This window comes from Falco biarmicus, chromosome 2 (assembly GCF_023638135.1).
Source record: "Falco biarmicus isolate bFalBia1 chromosome 2, bFalBia1.pri, whole genome shotgun sequence".
NCBI classification, from domain to species: Eukaryota; Metazoa; Chordata; class Aves; order Falconiformes; family Falconidae; genus Falco; species Falco biarmicus.
Window position 1 is genome coordinate 70569033 of NC_079289.1, and position 27030 is coordinate 70596062.

Below are 27030 nucleotides of genomic sequence, written 5' to 3' on the forward strand. Positions count from 1 at the left end.
GGGCTGGAGCCAACAGAGGAGCTGAAGCTCTTCTCTTGATCCAGTTCTGCTCAGTGTGTAGACAGGATTTCCCTTCACAGAATATTTGAATAGAGGGTATTTCACTTCCCCGTACCCCTGGATACTGCTCACCCCTGGGTAGCAGTTGTGAGTGCCTTTTTTTTTGTTCTTGTCTCATTGAAATCTCAGTTCTGGAGGAGGACGGTGGAAGTGACTGGCCCCAGAGGAGAGCACGGTCAGTGTCAGCAGGGCTGAGTCAAAGTAAACCTCACGTCAAAAGTCTGTGAATTAATCCTATGGTTTTAGCAGTATTTCTGTGTGATCAAACACCACAGACTGTTGTGCTCAGTCACCCACAGCACCAGCAGGCACCAGGGGGCTGTGTGAGGGGGCTGCTCCTGAAGGGGTGGGAGGAAGGCAGAAACCAAAGGCATCAGCTGCTGCCGCCTGGGCCTGGGAAGATAGGGAGCAGGGGGCAGCTGCAGCAGGGAGGGGGTTGCCTTTGCAACACCACAGTCCAGCTGTGTCCAGCTTTGAATCATCTGCGGCTTGTCTCTAAAAGACAAAGCAGATGGGAGGAGGGAGCAGAAGGGTAGACCTTGGAAAATGGGTGCATTAATGAAGATTCCTGTTTCTGCATCACCCTCACGTGAGGGCAGTGACACTGTGACTAGCCAAAGAAAGATGCAAAGCATTTTTCACCAGTAGAATGGTAACTTAGAACAGTGAGTACAGGAAGATTGCTCTCCGGAGACCAAACTAAACAGAATTCCTATTTACACAGGCTGGTCACATCCTGGGACCAGTCAGCATACTGAGCAAGTCTGAGCTGAAGCTAATTACAACTCTGTTTCTTATAACCGTGTACATAAATAATCTGTCAACAGAGAGAAGTGTGCCTTCCCCCGTGGTTGCTGGAGACTGCAGAAGAGATCCCGACACTCCTGCAGAGCCAGCCTGGATTTCCATAGCAAGGCAAAAGCAAAGGGGTGTGCAGCAGGAGCAGGAACTCAACACGGAAAAACTTGTGGCTCCGGATATTCAGTTGGATACAGAGAAACAGAATAAAGAGAAGGAACGAACTGAGGTACTTACAGTACAAATTTCTGATGCTTTTGTATCACCCTCCTGTTGTATTCTTTGGATCTACTGCTATATCACCAGTCAGGCCATCACGATTACAGTTACTTAATGAGTATAAGCCTAAGTAACAAACACACTGCTCTCAGTAATGTGTTACAGATGCAGAATTCGCTGATTGTTCCGATATGTAATTTTCTATTTCCAAGAAATCTGGAACTATGCAAGATGTGTAAAATTTCTTGCTTAGGTGCCCAGTACACACTTACCAGATCTAATGTGTGTATTGCATGCTAAAATTCCCCAAATGAGGGGCTAAATTGTACAGTCTCAGATCTCTCTCAATACAGGGGGAATACTTTCTCTTTAACTATCCTTCTAAGCACAGCATTTCATTGAACCTCCTGACTGATTTAACACTGAATGAACAGCTCGGTCCCAGAAGCTCCTAGGTAACAATTTTTAGAGCCTTGAGAAGTAAAATAGGATAAAAATAACTTTTGCACTTGCAGAAAGTGCCAGGATATAAATTCTGGCTCTCTGTATATGGATAACTTCAGATGCCCATGCGGTGCCATGCAACGTGGGCTGACGCTGCCTCTTCAAAGATCCCATGCAAAACAGGGCGATACCCTGGGTGATCTTCCCAGATGACAGAGCTTTGCCAGCAGAAGGACTTGGCATTAATCCAGAGTACTAACAAGGCTTCCCTGGTACCGGGCTAGCTCAGGGAGGCAGCAGCATGCGAGTGCTGCCTGTGTTGCGCCCTGCACAGTAAGAACCCCGCGCTGATGCAGGAGCATGTGTGTCCTATGCCAATATAGCATTCCCAGTGCAAATGGCCTACTTTCTTGTTTCAGATGGTACTGTTAGAAACGCAGATAGCTGTGTTATATCCTGGAATAAGAGAAGATTTCTAGATGACGAGAAATAGCAGTGGTTAGATTAACAAAAAATAATACCTAATAAAGTGTCTAGGCAAGATTATGAACTGCGATAATGCTCAACATTGTCACAGCACTTAAAACACCATGGGTTTAAATGATCCCAAAATACAGTTTCTGTTTCAGAATAGGAAACTCCAGATTTTAGCTGGCAATGTTCCCTAAAATTCATGCCATGCATTTTTCCCCCTATATCAGCCAACAAAAAACATGCCAAGATGATCCTGACTGCAGCATGTGAGACTTGGTGCCACTGTACTACTCCCACTTTCTCCTCTCCCACATGGCACCAGGCACTATCACTTCAGAGTAGTTTTTGATACGGGCAAGAAAATCCACGGGAGGACGTGCTCGATTTCTTTTTTATGGAAAATCCATTTACTGTCAACTGTCCAAAAATACAGTGCCCTAACCCACAAAAATTGGGAGGTGGAAGGGAAACATGAGAGAACAAGGAGTTTCCAAATCCTATATATGTTAGTAGAGGTGTGCAGAGGACTTGGAATACATCTTGCATTGAAGATTACAATAACCTACTCATAGGTACCATTATAAATAAAAGACACAGAGGGATAGTCTTAATTTGTAAGGCTGAGTATCATGGATGTGAACATGAAACCACTGGAGCTTTTTGAACAGGTGAGAGGATGGGGACCAATGTGTGATGAGTGCGTGCGGCCTTTGGACTGTCACAGGCACCACATCCACTCCCTTTGCTCGTGTTCTTCCAAACTGGTCTCATTTTCTCTGCATTACTTGGATTTTATCCCTCTCTGTGCCTAGGGGTCAGTGAAGCAGCAATGGAGCAAACCATCACACTTGGCACCTAAAACCACTTCTGAAGAACAGAGGAGAGAGACAATGTCTGAAGTGAAGGAGCCCCTGCTGAGAACCAGTTCATTGTCACATTGTGTCCCTGGTAGGAAACAAAAAGTTTGAAATGTAGGCTGTTATCTCACAACCCTGTCAGAAGAAATCCTGCTTGAGTATGCTGGAAAACTAGTAGGGGCTAGATCCTAATCTCTTCCCCAATTCCACATCAGCAAGGGCAAACTTTTCTCAGCATTCACAGCTGGGGGTTTGTTTGGTGACATGTTCTTTTGGCCGCATTGATTACAGTGTAGTCAAAACTCATGTTGAAGGAAATGTGAATCGAGAGCGCTAGACCATTTCACAGGACAGGGTCCCAAACACACTATCCCAGTGTAAAATGTAAAATCCATGCAAAATTCTTTCCAGTGGCATTCAGTTTTAATGTGGTTTCCTCAGCAAGCTGGAATGATGTGATCACAAACTCTCTGCCATTCAGTCCTCCCACAGTAACTTTGAATCTCTTTGATAAATTCAAATTTGAAAGAAGAGCAGAAGTTTGGAAGGTGATGAAATTCCTATGAGTTGGGGGCTGGGTAAAGGAGGAATTCGCAAATGAAAAGACTCCTTCTTCTTTGGCTTGGGTGTTAACACAGGGCATGGCAAGGAATCCAGGTCATCCTGTTGGTTTGGGTAAACTTAGGGACCAAAAATGATTATTGATGAGAAAAACATCATATTCTTTTGAGCACAGAATGGTTATTTCCTCAATAACATATTGCAGAGTAAGCTTCCACATGAAATGTAAAGATTTTCTAGCATGGGAAGTTTTTAATGAAAGAGCTAGGGTGTATAGCTGCACAGCAAACAAACGTAAAACATCCATGTGTTTTATTCACAGTAGCTCCATCACCAGCACTGGTGGATAAGGAGGAAATAAGCCACTTGAAGAAAGCCAGTAATGCTGCTCCAGATCAGCCATCATGGATGGAACTGGCCAAAAAGAAATCACAAGCTTGGAGTGATATGCCACAGATTATAAAATAAAACAATGTAAACAAATAGCATCTTCTGTAATTAAGTCAACTACTTAACTGAACTTCTACAGACCAGCTAATCACAGGGAAGAATCTCTTGATACAGGAGAAGGGTTTTATTATACAGCTGTGGAGAAAGTGTGCAATAGGTGCAGTCAAAAAGTTTACCTTCAACTTTCTAGCAATCAGGATGCAATGGGAATGGATTACTTAAATTATGCTAAGGACATACTTACACCTTTGAAAAGAAAACTTTTGCCTTACAACTTTCCTGCATTTTATGCTTTTAATGATGTTTGCATCAAAACAGGATCTTTGCTAAACTCTGCTGAACTTCTGTTGTTGCTGGAAACTCCTATTTGTTACGGTTTTCTCTGTTTACATTTATAAATTGTGCACTAACATTGTTACTCTGTTGATGTGTGTCACTGCGATCGTCTGACACTCTTTCTGTCAAAGCTGTTCGGCCCATGGAGGTGTTCATGAGTAGCTGCTAGTGAGCACTCCATTAAAAAGTGTTGCTTGAGCCGCGTGCTTGCCTAACTGAGACAAGTGGTCCAATTTCTGGGCTTAGGTTACATTTCATGAAGCACAAATACACACATTTATGCGTGACCATGAATAAAAATTCCTCAGCTCCTTCTGTGAGCAATTTTGGTTGCACAGTGTTTGCAAGCAGGCAAGCAGTAAGGAGACTGATCTGCAGTTGGAAGCTCATCAATGCATCCGTAGTTGCTTTCCTGCTTTTATCTGGTTGCAGCTGGCTTTCCTTTGCGTGGAATCATCTTTCTCAATTACGAGGATACTATTAGTAGCAATGGACAATATGAATTTAGTTAAAAAATGAAAACTGGAAAGTCTTGAGCTAGAGACCAAACAGAAATGCTGGGAAAAACTATGAACTTCATTGTGGTGTCAGCTTCGCGTGTCACCCCCTACATAATCTTAATTATTCTCATTAAAAACCAGTAATGTATAGCATCTCTGTACTTTACTACCTTTGTATAAAACTCTCATGCTTATCAGCCTCAGTCTTCCCCACCAGTTTGGGACTCCAGCTCATGAAGTCTCCTAGGTTCTTCACCTTCACCTGTTTAACAAGATTAACAAGAGAAATCATTGCTGGTCATTAATCAGGACCCCTCTGAATATATTTTAAGACCTCCCTGTGAGTTAGAGCAGCAAACAACAAACCCCGTTAGGGAATTGCTTTGAAACTAAATGCCCCACTGCTAGGGCAAGCATTTCACTTTGCGTACGTTTGTGTGAAGTACTACCTTAGTTTATATTTGTGATTTTGTATTTCTTGTCACATTAACATTCTCTTTTTGGAGAAAAGTAGGGGGACTTTAGGAAGCCTAGGATTTCCTAACACCTGCATTTGCTGTTTCAAAATCTTGTCTTCTTCAAGGAGGTGGGGAGGAAAACCTGAGCTCCCTCAGTAATGACAACAGCATTTTGCAATGAATAACGAAAAAAGGCAATGGAACATGCGGATATCTAAGACACCGATAATGGTTTTGAGACAGGTTGTCTTTCATCATGGAAAATAGGAGGAGGAAAAACGAGTTTTATATTTGTCAAAGCCTTTGGATAAAGCCTGTCAGCCTGTGTGGCTGCTGAAATCAGCCTGCGTGGCTGCTGAAGGCCTGATGCAGCTGCTGCACAGACCTGCTCCGGCCCATCAACAGCAGCTGTCAGTGGTCCCAAAGCAAACGGGCTTCTGCCAGCTGTCCCAGGGTTTTCTCCTTCACACAAATCACGACGGGCAGCGTGGGCATACCTGCTGATATCAGAAGTGGCAAGACAGCTCGCTGTTAAACCGAACCACGGCAGAAATAGTAACTTAATTACAGGACATGCAACCTTGGGCTCAATTGCCCAGAGGTTTGTTGTGCAAACAACTTTCGCATTGCTCCCCCATGAGCAAACATGCACAGCCCTTAATCTCAAGTGGTTTTGGGGGTTTTTTTTGGTATGTAAATCATACTCCAGGGCCTACCATAGAAATAGGTACATTTTTCAGATACAATAAAAAGCATCTTAACTCCCTCTCTCTCCAAAACGCCCTTTCTGTAATAAAATTAGCATAAAGTGTAGCTTTAAGATACACTGTTACCTTTTGTAACAATCTTGAAAAAAACCGCAGTTTCTTTATTAAAGGAATATAATATATAAAAAAAGACAAAATTTGTGTTCTCTGATTATTGCCACCCTTTGAAAAGAGCACAGTGTTTTCAGGAAATACAGTTAAAAGTACTGTCTGTCTCCTTGCAGTTCTCTCCCTGTTTAAAATAATTAAAACCCTGTTCAAATCATGACTGAATTCCTGCAGTGTGACCTGTGCAGCTGTATGGGGAAGAGTGCAAACCTCTTGGACTATCTCCTGTTTTCATAGCTGGATGCTCAGGAATGACAAGAGACAAAAGGCGGAGCTATCATGGCAAGACCTGCACAGTCTCAAGGAGAGCAAGTCCCGTGTCCCCCCCCGCTTGAAGATACGTCAAGGAGAGGAGGTGAGGGGGTAACCAGCTCTGCATGGAGCTCATGTGGCATTTGGGAGCTGAATTTAGGAGCATGCTGAAGTGAGAAGCGTGAGGTGGACATCAGCCTGCATTTTGCCATTGACTGGGTCATGGTTTAGGGTTTCCACTGGCTCAACTCACTTTTGGGTTTTAGTGCCAAGCAGGTACAAACGACCGCCGTGAGCGCTGAGTGACAGCCAGCTTTGTGGATCCCTACAAGCCCATGAGCAATCTTCACCCAGCCTCCAAGGGAGTAGGACTACAGCCCTGCAGGCTGCCCAGGACTACGTGAAACAAACTCAGGATCTTGACCAATTCTGCCATAATTTCGGAGTAATTTAAGTATCTCAAAATATGCTTCAGAGAAGCGGCAACATGATGCGCTGCTTTTCACGCAATGTGTAATTACACTGAAACTGTTTGTCATGGGAGGCTGTAGACACCACAGGTTTAGTTGACTTCAAAAAGCAGCTAGACAAATCAGCGGAACACAAAGGCCATTAAATGCTTTTCAACACAAAAGCCAGGGCCTTGGCTTGGGAGACTGAAAGGCTTTGGGAGGTGGTGTGGCTGGTGGACTTCTTCATAATCTCCCATCGCTGCCGATGGCCCTGGCCTTTGCGCAAGAGAAGACGCTTGGCTACGGGGACCTCTGCTCTGGCAGCTAGGGGAATTTTGATTTTCACAAACAGTGTTGCTTTGTACCAAGATTTCTTCATTCTAAATCAAGGGGTCATGCAAGTAGGTCTTGCTATAGCTGTCTTGTCAACAGGTAAGCAAAATAGTTTTAGAGCCTGTGTATTTTTTGGTCAGATGGCTTATTTGTGGCAATGGAAAGACTCAAACACAAATATATTTTTCTCCTCTGTATGAACAGTGATTTATATGTCACACTCAGTACCACCAGAAAAGCCTTTCAGATCTGATCAGCTTTCCTAAGGACGTCATTGTACTTTTCCAGCTGAGAAGCAATACGACTGACTCAGGCTGATCCATTTTGCTCAGGCAGCTGCAATATATATTGTTGACGTATAACATCTAACAGGGAAATAAAATGTAAAAATTCACCTTTTGTTCATGACTCATGCACATAAACTAACATAGTTTGAATTACAGTCAAAGAACAACAACAAAATGGACTTGAAAAATAGAAATTTCCTCTCCCAGAAGCGTTGCATGAGACATCTTTGGCTTTCCATTTAATGAGCAAGGTGACAGTCTGCAAGCAGTTGTCCTTCCCAGTGGTGAAGGACTGCACACAATGCAAACAAAATCGTTTACTGGGCATCTTTCAGTTCAAAAACTAGATTCTATGACTTACATAGTTTACTAGTTGGAGTATCTGAATTAGCTACCTCCTAATGTTTTGTAATTTTGAGAAAAAAATTACAAGTAAATTATTTTTAATGTACAGCAAAGTGTAATAAATTTTTAAGGCCGAAATATCCCTCTGGCCTTTGCTTTGGTATGGTGTTTTGCACTGTGTTGCCTTTGACAGTAAAAACATTTACTAAATCTGTTGTATTTTTTTTTCAAGATGAGAGGAATATAAAATCTTGTTGCCAGTGAAAATATCCAGCAGCAGCACAGCAAGCAGCTTGCTGTTAATTTTGCAATGTCATTAATTCCCTCTTAGTCTCAAGGAGCATCATAAACTTGCCAAAATGTTTGCTTTGTATACATGATGAGCCCTCTGCTGTGGGTAACAAAGGTTTAATTACAGGATTTCATGTTTGTGGTTAGAAGGTAACTGATGAACTGTTACAGAATCCCCCACCAAAAAAGCCATTTGTGAGCACTGGGCAGTGCTGCACGTCTCATAAAACTCCAGGGGGAATGTAACCCTGTGTGATCCTGCACATGTGGCTGCGTGGGATTAACTCTTGTAGGAGAAGGCATTTAAGTTCAAAGTGAGCACAGGTCAAAGTGGGCTCACATACTCCTGAAGTTCACCAAGATGCTCAACAAGCAACGGGAACCATTGAGTTTTTATAGTGCGGGATCTTTTATTGTCTGACTTCACAAAATAAATGCCATCTGAAGATTTTTATGGATTATTACTCCCAGATAATTCTCTGCATCATGTTGCACTTTGAAGCTGGAGGCTGATGGGACACATATTCGTAGTCCATGCAGATCTTTTTCCTTTGCAGTATCTTGCAGAACCTTTGCTGCAGATTCTAATTCTTTGTGTACACTGGCCATATTACCAGAAGAAAACCTCTCTAGCTCACCTAAAGCAGCTAAAACAAAGGTAATTCAGGAAAATGTTAAACTATCTCCCTTTCTGGGATCTGAAATAACTCTCTTAAGAACTGTTAGGAATGCAGCTAAGAGTGTGTAAGAGATTACTGAAGCCAAGTGATAGGGGACAATTTTCCTGCCTTCTTGCCATCTCACACACCTTCACACTGAGTATTTCCACTGTTGACTTCTTCTTGCCTTGTTTATTTACTTACTTGCATATGGAGTGGTGTGTGTGGCAGGTTCATAACTTCACTGAAGCCTATTTGAGGATGCTGATCCAGGTACCATGTGTTATCTTAACCCACTTCAGCAAGTAGTCCCCGAATATGGTTTGATTTCATGTCGTGGTTGACTTGTAATTTGTTACCCTCCCTTTGAAAGTCAGCTCTGCCTGAGAAACACTTCAATAAAGAAAGGAAAAAGAAAGAAATCTCTGTTCACTGTCTACTGGAACATGGCACTTTGTACCAATGGCCCCTGTGACAATTACCAGCGCATGGCTTCCACGCTGTCACCTGTTAGCCATGCCAGCTGCTGCAGGGTGACAAGGCAACTGGGCCACCCGTGCTGCTCTTGGGCCAGATGGTGGAAAACCATGGCCCCATCAGTGATGGTGAGGAGGCAGAGGAATCCGGCAAGACCCTCCTATTGCCAACCACCACCCGCGCTGCCCTCCCCAGCCAGCAGCTGGTACCAGATGGCACTGGGCTGAGGCAATAGCACTTACATAGCTCTGGGCTCCGGCTCCAGTCACGGGACTGTGCGGTGGCAGCCCAAGGTGCTCTAAAGATTTCAACGCTGTGTCAGAAACTAGAAGTTGCTGATCTGCAGTCAGGTTTGTCCCAAAGTCACACTCTGGTGATCATGTCTCCCAAAGGAATCCTATTCCCACGTTATTTTTATTACTCCTTCATTGAATGTAACAAGACTACTGGTAAACCCCTCCAAGCCATTGCCTACATCGAAGAACCAAGGAGAACTGTCTGGAAAGAGCAGAGGAAAACATCCACAGTTGTGACAGGAGGAGAATTCAGCTAATAACCCTTCAGGAAAACAAAAGCCACCTTTCTCAGCAGAAATAACAGAGGCTCCTTAATAAGCTGTTGGCTCATCCTCTTTGCTCTCAGCACCGGAGATAATTTTGATGGGCAGGCTGCCTGCAAACAGGGCAGAGAAATAAGGCCCTCAGCCTGTCCAGACAAAACAGACATCATCTTCCCCATCTGGCCACTCCTTTAAACAAGGGTTGACTTCTTTTAACTCCTTTTAACTCTCCCCACAGCACTTGCCTTGAGTATGCAAAAGGGATTACTTTTTGCTTAATGAAGCCTTTTGTTTGGTTCATGCCTTTCTTTTGAAGCACAATAAAGAGACTCCCAAGTAAAAAGAGCCCTGGTGCAAGTCACTCCCCACACCCCAGCTCTGGCACTGCAAAGCTGGTAGGTCCACTCTTTCAAGCCCCCGGGGTTCCTGGTGGTTCAATGGTGCCGTGTGTCCAGCTCCAGCCCTCCCAGGACCTGCCACAAAACACCATGGCCAGCCCAGGCCAGGCACCGCGGCACGCTGCGAACGGCACAGGGCACGGTGCCGCATGAACCCCGGCTGGCGGGAGTCATGCTGGCCTCCTGTTATCAGGCCTCACCGTAAACTGGCGTAGAAGTACGAGGTGAGCCTAAATTCTCTTTACTGACAGGCATGTGACACGCACATGAGCGTGCGTTCACCATGCACTAGAGCTGCTGGATGTGCTTTTGCGCAGCACGGTGATCGGGCAGGCACGGCCTGCGTGCTGCGGTGTCACAGTCCCGAAAGGAAGAAAAGCAAGGTGAAGAAAAAACGTCGGAGCTAGAGATAACAGAGGCAACCTTTCCTGCTCAGTGCGGGATTCCTAAGGCCCCGTTTCTTTGCTGCGTCCTCCCGCTCTGTGATTTTCTGTCTGTTTTCCTGGTGCATGGAGGCACCTGCCACCAGAGCCTGGCTGCGTTTTTTCCACATCAGACCCAGCTATGGAGCTCAGTCCGCCGAGGGAGAGCGGGGCACGGGCAGCCTGGGGCAGCGGGTGGCAATGCGCTTTTGATGGTGGATCATGCTGTCAGCTGCTCTCCAGAGAGACACTGAGCTTTTCAATTGCCTTTCCATGCCACAACTTCCCTGATTAATGTGAAGATATAATTTATCTTACCTTGCGATCGTGGACAGGAGATTGGGGGAGGCAGATTTTCATGTGACCTACTTCCCTAAAGCAGGATGGGAATGAAGGTTTTGCTTTGGCTTAGGGAAAAGGCAGCGTTCGCTGTCAGAGCCTGTTTTCATGCGGGGAAAGCCGAGGGTGGTTATTCGAACAGGTGGGCTTGTACTGGTTTCCCCGTTTGCTTTACCCCGTTGCACAAGCAGCTCCTCAAACCCCCTGCCGAAGTAAGTGGTACCCCCACCAGCCCCCTCCCGACACGACCGCCGGCACCCTGCTGCAAAGCAGCAATGCTCCGGCTGGCTGAGTCTTAGAAGTTACACCAAAGACATGGGAGGAGAAGAGGTGGCTTCCTTGGCCGCTTTTATGTGATTGATGGACAAAAAGGGAGCCTCTTAACTATACGCATGTCTTAGAAATGGGTGTGGATAATTTGGAATCGTTAGCAAGTAACTGATGAGTTTCAGAGAGGGCAGAAGGACACAAGCTTATTTTCTTGTGTAACATTGTTGAAAAACAACTGAAGTATAAAGCCAAACGTAAAAGAGAGAATAAAAATCTCCATCTTGCCTATACAAAAGAACTTTTTAATTTTGTGCTTCTCTTATATGTAAGCTAATAAATTCAAATTATTAAAATATTTTATTTTAGAGGTGAATGCTTTTTGTCAGGACATAAAACATACTTCCTCCTAATTTAGTAGGTGATTACTCCTTTAACATGAAACAATTTCTGGTCCTGAATTCTGCCTTCCCTTCAAACAGCTGAATTAAATGTGAAGCTTTTACACTCGGGCACAGAAACCCCTTTGATCAAACTGGAGTCCAGCATGTGACAGCCAGCGTCTGTCTCTCCCTTTGCAGCATGGGAGTTTTGTTTGCTTACACGAACCTCTGGCTCTTGCCTGGTGCTGGGACATCCTCAACGCATTCAGCAACTTCAGCTCAGGCGCTGACCTTTCATTTCAGGAGAATTTTTCTATTTACACACCAAAATAACCGAGGTTGGAGCTGGCCCCTCTTCCCTGTCAGCAAGCGATGGTGCAGAAACGCTGCAGAAGGAACAACTTTCCTATGCTGTCAAGGCAGATATTTTTATTATGTGCCTCTGGCTCCTTTCCTAGATCCTGTTTTACTTCTTTTCAGCCTGTTAGGCAATTGCCTAGAGGAACCTCATGAAGAACCCCTCCCTGCTACCAGGTCCCACACAGACGTGGTCCTGTCGCCTAGCGCATGGGTCCTGCTGCCTTCCAACGGGCAACATGCCCGAGCAGGAGCCTGCAGATGCCTTTGGGCTGCGGCACTGTGCATGAGCCCCCAGCTGACCCCAAATTTTACCTTTCATAAACACAGGGCTCACTTAGCTGATTCAATATAATTGAACCGGTTTTCTCAAAATGATATGTATTGATTAATGAGTGAATTAAGCCATTGAATTTTGGCTCCCTGACCCCTCCAAGGTACAGCTGCTGAACCGTTATGCTTTTAATCATATTCTGCTTCACTTTTAATCATATTCTGCTTGGTTGCATGTAGGAGTTCACACTGGTGTTTGCAGTGCTTGGGGACCTACTTCGGAGCAAGCGTATTTTGACTACTGTAGCAAGATGTACTTTACTTGCTTGGTTCTGACTAATGCATTTTATGAATCTTCCCTGCTCTTAATAAACATAGTGGTGTTTAATTATTGAGACATTTCATAGAAATGTTTTTGAGAGGAAGACAAATTTTATGTTCTGACTAAATAATTAAACATTATGCAAATGTGCACAATGCCAGCATTCTGGTTACACAAAACAATACTTGGATGATGGCCTTGTTTGCACACTGAGTTAGTATTGTTGGGCTCTAATTAGCAGCAGATATGGTATTACTGTGATTTAAAAATATAAACAGGTTCTGATGAAACAGGACAAGCACGAGTGTAAGGCTGAGGGCCAGGCTGCAGCCACAGTCTGCGAGGAGAAGGTGGGATCTCTTCCCCTAAAGAAGCACCTACCACCACAGCTGTGCTCCCTGGGGAGCCAGGCTAGCCCTGGGCTCACCCTCCTGCAAGCTGGCAACCTCACCTAAATACAGAGGGAAGAGGTAGGGCTGTGGGCTGTGACACAGCCTGCAGCATGAGAGAGATGGGGAGGAAAGCCATTGCTTTCCACACAAGCCCACTTCACCTGTGCGCAATGTGATACTCTCTGCCTCATCCTTGCCTTTTTCCTCCTTCAGCCCTGGTGGTCAGGGACAAAATCCAGCCCTTGATGATTTTAGGGTTTAATTTTTCATAAACAGGAGTCGTCCTGAGGCCTGACTTCGAACATGTTAGTGCACATGTGCCATGTAGCCTAGGGTTAAAGTGTAATCGCCTTAAAAAGCAAAGGACTCTGCATGTGTCAGCCTTGTAATCTGTTACAGCTCTGTTTCTCTCAGGATAGGAATAATAGTAACAGCATACATGGCATGCCATATGCTAGTGATGCAGCTATTGCCATTATCAAACTCATCATTGATGACTGGCATGTGACAAACTGCAGAAAGAGTTTATTAATTGCTTCGTGTGCTCCAGCTGCCAGAGGTACTTAACAGCTTTGATAGGTGCCTGCTCCTGACCCCTGTCCCATTCACTTTTATTACCTGCGCGTTTGGTGGGTGGAATTAGCATTTGCCCACGTGGTTGCAAAGCATGTGGGATCATAGTAGGAGCTGTCATTCTGAAAAGTACTTTTTGGGAATAAAATACAATATCAACATATTGCTCTTATACTGCTGGTTTCCCTTTGTGTGCCAGGAGAGTAATCTGCATGCAATTGAGAGCAGGCAGAACACCTAGTTTACATGTGGAGGTGGGAAACTAAAACTTCTTCTGAAGGTGTGAAGTAAGGAATACACCATTTCATTTAAAAATTTATGTCCTTGGTGGTGTTCCTGGGGGATGGAGCTATCACAAAGCTCTTACGTTATTACTATCATTTTTATTGTCTGTTGCAGCTGCAGCAGTGCTTTTCTTGTTGCTACTTACACGTTATTCCAATATACAGGTAGGGCTCCTGTCTGACTAAGGTTCATTTCTCTTTTGACTAAAATCTTGGTCTAAAAAGTCCTAAGACATGGGAAATTGCACTCATTATTTCTAAATGCCATGACGAATGCTCCTGTCCTATCTATGTTTTCCTCATCATCTACCATCCTCCCACTGCTGCTTGGATAACTAAAAGTTTGCTTTGTGGGGAGGTGATGCGATTGTAAATTGGCAGAAAGATAACACTCAAATGAAAAAACCATCACTAAAGCCTTTAAGGCCGGTCAGAATGACTTAATACAGCCTAGATCCCTGCTGCCGTAGGGCAAAGCATGAGATCTTTTCATTACAGCACAGCAACAGCTCTGCTAGTTTAAATGAAGAGTGGCTTTGATAATTATTTCCAGTGTTGCAGAGTTCACACACTCACAGGGACTGCGTTAATACTTGTCGTGTCTTGGAGTGACGCAAGTTAAAGTTAACAATATGTACTATAGGTAAGTCGAGCTAGGGGGTCTAAAGATGTCATTCTCTTATTCCTTCTCTCTCCCACCCCGCCCTAAATGAGCTGCTGACAGAATCACTTTGGCACGTACCTTGAGTTCAAACAGCAGGTCTCAGTCCTCCTGGGGCTGGATTGGAGCCCGCTCGTCTGTGGCCCTGCTGTGGCATGGAATGACATGCACAGTGAATATGCTGTTCAGGGTGAAATTTAGACCGGGCAGGTTGATGGGGAGACCAAAAACCCCTTACCAATGATTAGGGATGAACTTAGGATTTGAACTTCTTACCCGTATCAGACGTGATGGGGCTGGACACGATTAGAAGGATGCACGTTGCAGGGTTATGCTTTGTCAAGGCATCCATGAATCTGTCTCCCCTTCACCCCAGTGTAAACAAGTTTAACAATTTCTGGCTCTTCTTCGCAATATTGGTATGGAATTATGAAAGCAAAGCAGTTGGGGAAGACAGGAGAGTGGCACGGGATCAGAGCAGAAGGTGGGGTAAGGAAGGTACAAGAGTGAGGGCTATGCCTCTTTGCCCGTTGAGGCAATGCTGGCTCGAGTATGGGTAGGCCACAGGTGATGACTGCAGTCAACGCAAATTCTCACCCAACCATCATCTTCAGCATCAAATTCCACACATACAGTTTTGGCTTGGTACTTAGGTTGCCGAGAATGAATGCAGAGGGGTCATACAGCTAGTGTAATTCATGGAGGTGCAGCCTGCTCCATCCTTGTAACCAACCCTGTCTGTTTAACTTGTTGCTACCACCCCCCACCCCCCGTTCATCTTTTGCTGGGAGAAGGAATTTTCATCCCCTGCCCCGTGCTGCCTCTAGTGGCAGAAAACGTGTGCCGAGCTCATCCTTCACCTAGTGCGCTCACTCCGTGAAGAAAGAGGTCAGGTTGACGCAAGAAACCACAGGAAGCTTTCCCCACCACTTCTCCATCTGCAGAGCTCTTGTCGTAGCATGGCTCTTTGCAAGCTATCAACCCCCACCAGAAACAGAGCATAAAGTGAAAGGATGCGGCAGCAATTGCTTTATTCCAGTTTAGTCTTCAAGAGATGTCCAGATCTGCCCTTCAGTCAGCAGCGGAAGAAAGAGATACTCACTGACCAGACACCTCCTGGGTGACGTGGCAAGAGTAGGAGGGAGCTACTTGTCCCAGAGCTGGGTTTTAGCCAAGAGTTTGGTGCCTGGTTTTGACTCTTTAACATCTGGTCCTAACGAAGTGGACTGAACCACATCCTGCACAAGCTGGCCTTCCCGTGGGAAGGAGGACTGATGAGGAAGAGGCAGGCTGGGTTAGACAAGAACACAGGTGAGACAAAAAATGTGATGCAAAGACTAATGTGCAGCCAGCCCACTCTTTGGCAGGGGAGCTTGTACCAGAAGTCTGGAGTGTAACGTTTTAGTCCGTGTTTTTTGGCAGTCAGAAGTTTAGATTTGCATTGTCTTTGCAGATTTTAGCTCAGGTTTTACAAAACTCCACGTCTTTGGAAAATATGCTAGAGCATTAACTGCATTGTTCAAGTAGGTATCTGGGCATTTGCAGTGGGTAGAGCTAGAAAATCGTTATAGTCTGTAACAGTTCGGCACAAAATAATTAAGAGTCTTACAGGAGTCAGTTTGTCAAAGTTTCATCTACCAATGAGACTCTGTGCTGGATTTTGACAAACTCTTCTGAAATATCTTATTTTTCCCCGTGCAAGTTGACTTGGATTCTTTCCCCATGCTGTCTGGACCTATATTTAGTTTTGCTTAGGCAAGTGTGAAACAGACCTTCAGAAGAAGACGACCTTCAGAAACCTGTACTTGCTGAGGACCTGATTCAGACTTCCCTTTAACGGCATCCTTCCCTGCTGTTGGCGGACCAACCACCAAAGTATCCCAAGGTAAGTTAAAGACGACATCATCTCAGTGTGTTTTGCTTATGATGAAGATGTCCAATGCACAAAATCTCGTTCTCAAAATTCCCCTGAAAAAAATGTCTGTTTTTTAAAATTAAGAGAATACCATGAAGCAGGCATGTTGAAAAAGAGCTGGCAATCAAAACCTTAATTCTTTACATGATTTCCTTCTGCTTGGACTATCTCTTCAGTACTAACTTCATCTGACTGCTCTTTACCCAGGCATTGGACCTCAGCAATATTGGCACAATATGAACTTCACAGTTTCCAGGTTTATGTTTATGTAATAGTAGGAATGCATTTAAAAGCCTCTGCCTTCAGAAGGAGATTGATAAATGTAAATGTTCATCACCTCTGAGCATATGGCAGAGGCATTTGCGGCTCAGACAGAACCTACACAGTGAGTAAAATGACAGTAATGTGGGGGTGAGGGTAGAAAAACATGAGTTTGGAGACGGAGCTCTGTTCCTACCTCCCTGAGAGACTTCTTAGATTATTTGCTCTCTCCCACCTCAGGTTTTATCTTGTTAAAATGGACCAACAATTTACCTACTGGAAAGGACAGCACTGTCACACCTGACTTCTGAGTGAGACACAGCTGCGTGCGGAGAAGCGGCATCACAACATCTAACAAAAGACTACAAAACTTCATAATGTAGTTACAGAAAAGGCAGAATAAAGATTACCCAAATGTGGCATTTTTTTGCTACTAAGCATTTGTAGCCGCAATCACATTTTAATGTAATTATCTACATCCCTTTATTTGTTGAGTATTAGCACAACAATAGGTGCTACACAAGTCACACATGTATACATGAACCGTATACATCCAGCAGCTTTGTGTATAAAGTAAGTTTACAATACTACAAAACAAAAATTCTCTTTTGCAAACCAGCTCAGCCACTGAAGCATTTGTTTCAGTTTATGTCTATAAAACAGTAGCGGGATCTGGATTTGCATGAGCATCAAACTGTCTCTGAGATTGGAAAACCTTCTGTATTGTTACTCATGCACTGTTTTACCTAGTCATAGGGAGGGAATGAGAAAGCTTCCCTTCCCTTTTCCCTCCCCTCGGTCTCCTGCTGCCCTGACATGGTGCCAGGTGAGGGCCTCAAGGCTCGGCCACGCTGCACCATGACTCAAAGCCCGGCTCCTCAACACACAGCTCCTTTAAGAAGGTGGTTGATGGGGAGTTTGCTTTTCCTTTCACCAGCCGACTGCTGTAGGGACAGCAGATGACCTTAGTCGGAGACTAAGAGGAGTCTAAGACTGCAGAGGCAGCAGACAACCATTGCCAACCCTTCCGCAATACACACTGGGTGTATTTGTGCCCCTCTTTTTATTGTTGGTATGGGAGTGTAGCAAAGGCCCAGCAGAAACACAGCCTCACTGAGCGAGGTGCTCAGCTAGCATACAGCAAAAACGATTCAGTCATGAAAGGCTTACAGTCCAAAAAAGCAAAACTGAGGTGAAATGGAGGTAGAAACACTGAAAGTCCCAAATGTTTGCTCTGTTAAAAAACAGGGTTAGTGGCAGGCTGGGAATAAAACTTGACTCTGGGAGAGAACTCAGTTCTCATCAGGAGACACAGACACTTTTCAGCTGGCCATTTTTCAGCCAAGCAGCCATTAAGACCTACGCTGCCACTGCCAAGCACTCTACCTTCCTGTATCTTTCCTAGTGCCTCGGAAAGCCAGAACATAAGCATGCTGAAATGCAAGGACAACACTGGTGTTTTTCTTCTGAAGGAGTCGGGAAAAGGGCTTGCATAAAACAAGCTCCGAATCTGATGAACGGCAACAACTGTGCAGCCCTACAGAAGTCAACTGCCCAGGTGTGCCAGAAACAGTCACTGCAGCATGTGAAATTATGGCAGGCCTGGCCTGGAGCATCTTTTGACGCTTTGTCTTTACTCTGACATTTAGGCAATACCTTAGCAAAAATTTCCCAGCATGAAATCTTCCCTCTGTTGAAATATGTTTATGCATTTCTCTCTTGTGTTTTGGGTCCTGCTGCTATACAATAGCAAGCTCTTTGGTCTTTTTTTCAACAAGCAAGCTGGAACACTAAGGATCTAAACTTCACATATGTTAAAAACAATTTCTCCCCACAAATGTCTCTCATTATGGTTGTTACAGCATCTGCACCTTAACACTTCCATTTAAACACAAAGTGTTTGTTTGGAAGTGCTTCATCTTCTCCAATTTCAGACTAATAGTCCAGTTGGAACAGCAGTACCTGCAGGATGAAAGCATAACTCAGCAGGAAGAAAGAATTTGGAAATTTGTGGGCATTAAGTCTTGTTCAGGCCTAAAAGGGAGCTGCCACTCTTACCAGAAGCAAGCGACATTTTGGTGTCAGCCAAACAGCCCCAACTCCTTTCCTCTGGCAGCTGCAGCTTTTTCCTTCACATGTACTTTTTCCACACATCAAGCAGCAGAATATGCCAAGAGACATTTGACTATTCCTGTAATAGGTCAGATGAGGGCAATGTTGAATTTTTTGTTTCTGTCTTGAACTTTGCCTTCCTTCTCAGGAAACGAACTTCAGGGGAAGATATCACAGAAACTGAGAAACAACCACACTGTGCTTACTGTATTGTTTGGGGAAGTTAATAGTTAATTGGATACTGTCAAGGTCCAGTCTGCAAAACTTCCTAATGCAAATGTTCAATTGGTGAAAGAACAAAAAGTAGGAAGGCTCAGACAGTTCTTGTAAAATAACTCTCATTAAACTCATCTTGTAACAGAGCCTTTTCTTCAGCAGACTAAGCTCTCCTGACAAAAGGACTTTTATATGAAAACGTCTCCACCAGGTTCTTTTTCCAGCACAGACATGCAAAAATTCATACCCCTAAGCAACACTAATCTATTAGAGGCAAACAATGGTGGCTCTAATGTTTTTAGCTTGTTGGGATCTCTACAGAAAATTCTGCCATAGATGTCTCTGTGTAAGGACACGCACTATTTTTGGTTTGGAAGTTATTGTGCTGAACTTGTTTTTCAATAAAAAAATCCACCTCATTCCACTTCTTTATAAAAGGAAGAATTGAAGCACACATTTACATAATAAATTCTTACCACTCAATGAATAAAATTGCAAAACAGCCTAGATGTTAAGATCTTGCAAAGTTCTCCTGAGCTGCTTTTTGTGCTCTGCCTGAGTTGCCACTGGCCCCTTTCTGCAAACTTTGAAAAAAGCTTGAAAAAAATCACTGAGGGCTGCTGTGCAGGTACCCACATGCGTAAATATACTATGATGTTTAAGCATCAGTTAAAATAATCTATGGAGACTTGTTAAACGTCACTCTTCAGACAGAATAACTAGTAAGATTCCCCCCCCCCCAGTTTCTGAATTTCAAGTGGGGGACTATGCCACTATCTAGCATAAGAGCCTTAACAGAGTGTAAAAATGTATACTATAGATTAGGTAGAAGATGAGAAAAAAATACAATGGGAAGCCATTGAGTCAATCAAAAGGACTAACACTGCTACCAGTTAGAGTACGGCTCTTGCGAGGTAGATAGGATACTACTCTAAGCTGAAGGTACTGTTTGATTTTAACAGGTACTTTCAGACCCTAAAACATGCATGAAATCCCTTGGAACACATGAAACAAACCACTGAAGATAGGGGATTACTTCCAGAACAGATATGTCACAACTCCAAATAATGAACCCATAGAGCAAAGCTGCCACTGACATTCTTTCACAGGTTGAAAAATGCAGCAGTAACAGCCCTCTGGGGGAAAGTGAGCTCATTTTCACACCTCTGAAGCTGTACCTGTTCAACAGCCTCGTGGGCAGCACACATACCATCACAGCGCAAACACCCTCCGCAGAACCACACTTGTGAACCATACAAAGGACAGAAGGTTCATTTAACTGGTGTGAAGCAACAAGCTGCTCCAGAATTCAAAAAGTTCTTGATACAAGCTCTAGCAGACGATTACTACCACACAAACCCAACAGTAAAATTCATGACTGCAACTTCTTAACGCTGGTGAACAAGCACATTACACAGAGCACCAAAACATGTGATTTGCTTGGCACTGAAGAGGCATTTTGAAAAGTCTTCTGCTGACCTCAACTTCCTTTCAGGAGTACAGATGCACCCTCACTGCAGCAGGCCCTGAGCTCCACCCTTTAGCGGCCAGGGAGAGCTAAGCCAGACCTCCTGCAGCTGACCATGGAGTGACAAGTAACCAAGTTCTGGGACAGCCTTTCTTAGGACCCCTCCAGGACAATAACCCCCAAAAAGCACAGCCTAAGAAGGGGACGCAGGGCCTACCCCCGTCCCACCTCGACTCCCATCACAGCTACTCAAGAAGGCCTCGCGAGACCGAGCTATTTATAGCCGCGGCCAAGAGAGCGACAGGCCAGCCAGCCAATGAGTGGCGCTCTCCGGCGCGGCACCCATTGGCTGTCTACGGGGACGGCGCCTGGCTGGTGGGCGGGGTTTCCGCGCCGGTGGGCGGGGCGCAGCTCCGTGCGGTTCCATGGCGCTCGGGGCGGGGGGCGGTTGCGCGAGCCGGGTGCGTCGCTGACGAGGGAAGGGCGGGGGGCGGGTGAGGGGAGCGGGAGCCCCGGCGCGAGCCGACACAGTCGCCGACCGCCGCGCCCGCCGCCCGCGCCCCGCGGCTCCCCCTGCCGGAGCGCCGCGCACAGGTGAGGATGGCGCCGGCGGTCAGCGGGTCCCGCTCCCCCTGCGCGCCCCGGGCCCCTGCTGCCGCCTTCGGACCCGGCGGCTGGGTGGCGGCGCAGCTGCAGCCGGTTCGGCTTTTTAGGGGGCTGGGGCCGGACGCCTGCCCGCAGCCTCCGGAATGGGTGTGCGGCGGAGGCGCTTCCCCTCTCAGCGCCGCGGGTCTCTGCGGTGTCGCCGGAGGAAGGGAGGGCGGGCGGGCGGGCGGGCGGCTGGGGGCTGTCCTGCTCCCCATCTGCATGCATGCACCCTTCTGCGCTCACAAGCACCTGCGTGGTGGCGGCGGTGGCGTGGGGAGCGCTGGCGGCTCCTTCGCAGGACTTGCTGCCACCCCATCCCTTCGCCCTGCGCCGGGGGGTGCCCGTGGGGCGTGTGGAGGGCGGCGCTGGGGTCCGGGGCAGAGCGGTGCTGCTCCCCCTCCTCCTGCGGCTGGGGCGCCCGGCGGAGACATCTGTTTCCCAACCTTCCTCGTTCCTTCCCCCTGCGTGCCGGGAGCCCGAGGGGGGTTCGGCGGAGTTTGCAGTTTCCTGTCCCCCTGCCTTCCCCCGCAACCCCGCTCCGGTGCACCGGGCGCCGCGCAGCTCCCCGGACCGGCGCTGTCCCTCCCCTCCATCTCTGTCAGCTCTCGCCCTCTGCCGCCCGGCAGGGCTGGCGGCGCCCGGTGCCCAGCTCCCCCGCCTGGGTTTTTCGCTTCCCCGACTAAATAGCCGCGACCGGGGCGGAGAGACAGCGGGGAAGGTCCCAGCTAACTCGGGGCGGTTTCCGCGGAGGCAGCGGAGCCCGCCTGCCCCGGGCTTGAGGGGACTCGGCCGCGAAACGGCGGGGCGCCAGCGCGCCTGAGGTGAAACGGCCGTTAACGGCGGCGGGTGACGGTTCGCGGCGCGGCCGGGCGCGGGGGGGGGGGGGGGGGGGGGGGGGGGCTTGCTGAGGGTTTTCAATGGAAATAAGGTGGAAAAGCCCCTGTCCGGCGCCTCTTCTGCTCCTTTTCCCGCTGCTTGTCCTTTCATCGCGAACCGTTCTGCCGCGCCGTAGGGACCCGCCTCGTCAATGCAGCGCTGCTGCCGCCGCCGCAGGTGCCCCTGCACCTCCCGGCGGGATGGGGTGCGGGCTCATCCCCTCCGAATCCTGCCCGCATCCCGCAGCCTCCAGCCCTTCGGCAGCTGTGCTCAAGAAGAGCCTTTCCAGGGGCGCTGCGTTGTGTCGGGTTTGCAGTTGGAAGTGTGCTTTGTCTGTATTTTGGCAGTGTCTGGATACATACAGAAACTTCTTGGTTTATTTAAGGCGTGATGCAGTAGCGTGGTGCTCGGCACCTGCGAGGGGCCAGGTGCCTCCGGCACCCGTGGCCCTCTGCCTCTCGCAGGGTCATTCCCATCGGTCTGCAGTGTTGGAAGGGTTCAGTGCTAGAAAATTTCATAGGTATCATCTGTCTAGTTATATACCCTGTCATAGCGTCGGCTCCAATGGGATTACCCCTCAGTTAGATTTGTTTAGTTTGTGTTGTAAATTATTGAACAAACCTGAAAAGTGACTACCTGGGGGAGAAATAATTTATGTGCACGTACACATGGGTTTCTGCTGGTTTAGCTACATGCATTTTTAAAAGCTGGAGCGCTTCTGGTTCACGCATGGCCTTGATCTATGCAGTTTGATTCAGTGAAATACTTGAATAAACATATAAGTACGGCTGAGCTGATGCCTATGCTGAGAGGAGTGGTTACAACATCAGAAGAGAAGTATAAAAGCAGAACCAGCCAACTCGGAACCATGATAATTATTAATTTGACACGATTTTTTTTGCATACTTACTGCTGATTGAATCATGTTGCTACCATTTTTTCGTTTATTTTTTGGGGTTTTGTTTTCTGTACAAAACCAAACAGACTGTAATTTTTGTTGATTCAAATAGCACAGTGAGGAGCCCTGATCTTGACTTTTTATTGCAGCAAATATAAAAATGATGCCCACATTTTCTGGCAAGGCAGGTGGTTTACTTTCCTTGCATTATCCGATGATATTTTTACTCTCCTGGTTGCTGTCTCTTGTTTGTATGTTGGACCAGCTGTCTGTTGCCCCCACAGGGATAATCCATCTAGTTTGTAGCCTGGTCCTTTGTGCACACCTGAGCTGCTCCGGAGAGGTCTGACTGCTGCTAAAGTAAAGGTAGATTACAGTTTAGGCATCCTTACTTCAGAGACACTTCAGCCATGTTAAACTGGTAGTGTCATTGACCTTATCAGTATCCTAGTCACTTTTGCTATTGAAGTTCACCCAGACTTTTATCATCTCAACGAATTGCTGTTGCCAGCCCTCCTGGCTTTTATTATGTGCCTCTCCTGTTCAAAGTGCTGGTGTTGATATTTCCTGTTGCGTGATGCTCTCCACGTTAGCTTTTTATAGGTCTCTCAGTTGTCTTTATCTTTCATTGTGTTGAATTCAGGTTCCTGGTATCATAAGGCTTTCACAGTTCTATTCCTGCTCATTGTTTTGTTTCTTACTGAATTTTACAATCTACTTCGTTTTTGCATTTGTTCCCTTCCTTATATGTACCCTGTGATTTCGGAGTTAATGTTTAAAGCTACAAACCTATCTGTGCATAAAGTTCCTCAAAACAAAGCACGTAACTAGCATTATATGTGAGGTAATTGTGGTCCAAAGGTAAACACTTTCTGTAACCTGGATGTTGTGACCAAGATTTGAACGCAAGAGCATGTTGTTCCACAGCTCTGTTGTTCTCTTCCGTGCATTTGTTAACCATGCCTGTTAGGTTATGTCCTGTTTTGCAAACTCTTTGGTAAAGGTAGTGCGTGCTGCAATACAAGCTTGGGAAGTGTAGTTCAGAGTTGACTGGAAACTCTTGGTACTGTAATAATAATATAAAGTATTTTTTTCCTGTTGTTCTAAATGCACACAGGCAAGAGAGTGATAGAGATTGCTTCCAAGGAAAATTCAGAGCAAGTTATTTATTGCTGGGTAGCATACTTGTATCAGATATAATAGTGGGGAAAAACTGGCAGTACCTTAAAAGAACGTTAAATATTAATGTTTGAACTACCGTAAAGGATGATTTAGTTCTTTAAAAACAAATCTGCCCTCCCCCTCATCTTTGAAAGTCGGTTAATTAATTTCTCTATTCTCTTTGTCTTGATGAGTTAGGACAATGTGGTTAGATGCTGGCTGTGTTTGGCCAGTTGAGGATTTTCTAATCCCAGGATATGGAACCTTCCTCTGGGATAAAACTGAACTGTAGGCAATTTCTGTGTTTTGTCCTTGTGTCTGTGTGGTGGAGAAAGAGGAGTGATACGGTCATATCATGGCATTTTGTGGGGCTTTTGGGTTGTTGCCAGTTGATAATTGAGCAGTCTCTGCATGTGTGGCTGTAGTTTGTGCTTTAGCTGCAGCTAAGCTAGAAAAAAAAATGTGGATGGATCAAATAGTCTTGCACTGAACAGACAGAGAAAGATGAGTGACATAGGTTTGTAAATGCTCTTTAAAGCTCCAGTCTCTCAATTTGCTGAGGGTGGTTCTGCTGCTGCAGTTACATTAGGCATTGCTGATTTCAGAGGGTTTCGTGGAAGTGAGCGCTTAAGAGCAGGGTCTTGAGCTGCTGGCTTCCTGGAAACAACTCTTTTATCAGTTCATCAACTGCCAGGTGACACGTGATCTTGCCTTTAGTTTGATAAAATTGTGATGTTGGTGATGTGTATGTTTGTCTTTTAACGACCGAATTAATGTGAAATAGAGCTTCTCCAGATACTAGCAGTTCTAACGGAAAAACGATGAATTACTCTAGCAAGTTCTGTTCTCTGGGCTGAGGCAATCCGAGGGAGGTGCATGTAAGCCCCAGTAACAAGCATGTAGTAGTATTTCTCTACTGTATTTTGGTACGTGGGGGGCTCTTCTAAATATTTTTGGCATAACCTGTTAAATTTTTGTTGCCTTTAAACAGGACTAGAAGAACAAAGAGAAGCTTAATTTATGAGAACTGTAAGAAAGCTTACAACAGTTTGGAATGGATTGATTTATGATACCTTTGATATGTGAGAGCTACATTTTGTGTCACTATTGGACAACAGTTGGTGGTGGACTTCAGCTGACTTCATTGCAGCAAGCCCAACAGATAGGTCCTCATCGCTGATAGAACATAAACAAGTGTGATGCTGAAATGAGATGAGGCTCCGAAATGGAACTGTGGCCACCGTGTTAGTTTTCATCACTACTTTCCTCAGTTTGTCCTGGTATACTGCGTGGCAAAATGGGAAAGGTAAGTCAAAGGCTCCAAAACCAAATTGACCTTCACATAGCTGTGTGGCTATGCACTGCTGCTGCATGTTAGCAATCTGTAAATTGTTTGTTGACTAGCTGTGCTCCAGAAAATATTGCCTTGGTGAGGAATAAACACCTGCTAGTGGATTGAGTAAAATTAACTTGGAGTGATCCTGATTTAAAAAGAAAAAAAAATGTACCTGAAGAAAAACAAGTGCTGCTGTTGGAGGAAGGGGTTGGTCAAGGCTGAATAGTTGTGGGTTTTTTTTCCTGGTTTATGGTTGTTGGAAAAACATATGTTCTCTTGTTCCCCCCTCCCCCCCCCCCCCCAGCACGTAACATATGGCCAATGGACCCGGCTGGAGAATGTTATTTTTGGTGCTGTTTTCTGTCTTCTCTGATGATTCAGTGATGGCAGTGGCAAACTGCCAATCAACATTGTTGAAAGACTTTTCTTGCTGTCTTTGAATGAAATGCAAAATATTTCAGAGTATGATGTAAGAAATAAAATAATATGAGCAAATTGACAAGGTAATGGGAAACGCATCTATTATAATAACGTGAGCGATCTCATGAAATAATCAAGTAACTGCTGTGCGTAATAGACTTTTTTTATATACCTTTGATCTTATTGCATTCTCTGAACCTTGGAAATTTTTTTTTTTCTGAGGGTCAAGACTTTTTACTGCGAGTAAGATGTTTGGTTTTGTCCTTCAGTGCAGCAAATAAACTTGTTCAGCAATGGTTTCTAGAAGAATAAAGGGGTTTGGGTTTGTTTTTTTCTTTAGAAACATCTAATCTCTTGAAAAATATTTGTCTATGTCCTTCAAAGATCAAGTAATTTTAAAAAACATATTCTGTCTTAAGTGAGATTGCTACATGCTTTGTTCTGCTGACACTTACTGTCAGTTGTGCCTCAGGTCCAGCAAGAGAAAGCTGAGGTTTTCCAGGAATACTGTCTGTTGTAGCACGGCCAACTTGTAAACCCTTTCCTAAGTATAAAAGAAACAAATGAGTTCTGTGGCATAGTGAATTTGTTGGGTTTTTTTCCAGCTGGTTACTTGTAGGTGTGATCTGTAGCAGTTGGTCGGTAGGCTAGCCTTCTGAATGTAAGCAGGAGGGAAAATCTCAGGTTATCAAGGTTGTGCTAATATATCAGTCTTTTACTTGGACAACAGTAGTGTAGACGTGCCAAAGAGTGGTAAGAAAAGGGTATCTGAATAGTGCTGTAAGTAGTATTGTCTTAATTTTGACTAATACCACATTCTGTAGTCACATTTTATATTACTGATTTGTTTATTGCTGAAGACCGCGTAAGAATTCAGCTTTCACTTCAGTAAAGATATATACTATGAAATACTTGTTATGTTTTTTTTTTTCTTTCTTACTTGACGTACGATTTACAAATCTTGTTCTCTGTTGTAAAAGTGTAACACAAAGAAAAGTCTCCATTAAAAGAAATTATCAAAAACCTGCTGTTTGGAGAGTACTAGTATATATGGCACTTGGTGACAATTTAAGCTTGTGTTGATCAGACTGCTCTGTTTGTTTTATACTATTTTTTCCCATCTGAACGCTTAGAATAAATACTTTCCTAATGTTGGTATCAAAGTTCTACATTTATCTTCTTCCAGATCTTGCTATTGAGCATTAAGATGGTAATTTGTTAAATAGAAGTCAGTGTAACAAGACATCAGTAATGTTCTAATTAATTATAAATCACAGTTATGAAACTGTAGTCTAGATAACTTGCTCTTAAGGTGTTGCTTCAAGACAAATTTATACACAGAATATTGTTTTTTAAATTTT

General features: G+C 45.1%; 2 protein-coding genes and 1 long non-coding RNA gene across 6 annotated transcripts in view; all 3 read left to right on the plus strand.

Annotated features, from left to right (window-relative positions):
- CRACDL (CRACD like) overlaps positions 1-6020 on the plus strand; it is a 70747-nt gene extending 64727 nt beyond the window's left edge. The window contains exons 9-11 of the mRNA XM_056329089.1: positions 888-1087; positions 2808-2943; positions 3736-6020. Of these exons, the coding sequence (XP_056185064.1) occupies positions 888-1087; positions 2808-2943; positions 3736-3881 (482 nt within the window). The 3' untranslated portion in view covers positions 3882-6020. The remainder of the gene's footprint in view (positions 1-887; positions 1088-2807; positions 2944-3735) is intronic.
- Positions 6021-15355: 9335 nt separating this feature from the next.
- LOC130144766 (uncharacterized) lies at positions 15356-16973 on the plus strand. Of its 2 annotated transcripts, none has more exons than XR_008820235.1 (3): positions 15356-15669; positions 16104-16243; positions 16775-16973. It is a non-coding gene; the product is annotated as an uncharacterized LOC130144766 (long non-coding RNA). The 2 variants fall into 2 exon arrangements; XR_008820234.1 differs by having other exon boundaries at positions 16114-16243.
- A 3795-nt stretch (positions 16974-20768) lies between these two features.
- The window catches only part of MGAT4A (alpha-1,3-mannosyl-glycoprotein 4-beta-N-acetylglucosaminyltransferase A), an 85338-nt gene continuing 79076 nt past the window's right edge, over positions 20769-27030 (plus strand). The window contains exons 1-2 of one of the 3 annotated variants that reach the window (XM_056329970.1): positions 20769-20924; positions 24905-25219. In XM_056329970.1, the coding sequence (XP_056185945.1) occupies positions 25126-25219 (94 nt within the window). In that variant the 5' untranslated portion in view covers positions 20769-20924; positions 24905-25125. Of the gene's footprint in view, positions 20925-24015; positions 24608-24647; positions 24792-24904; positions 25220-27030 lie in introns of those variants that run through there. The other 2 variants (XM_056329972.1, XM_056329971.1) reach the window with 2 other exon arrangements.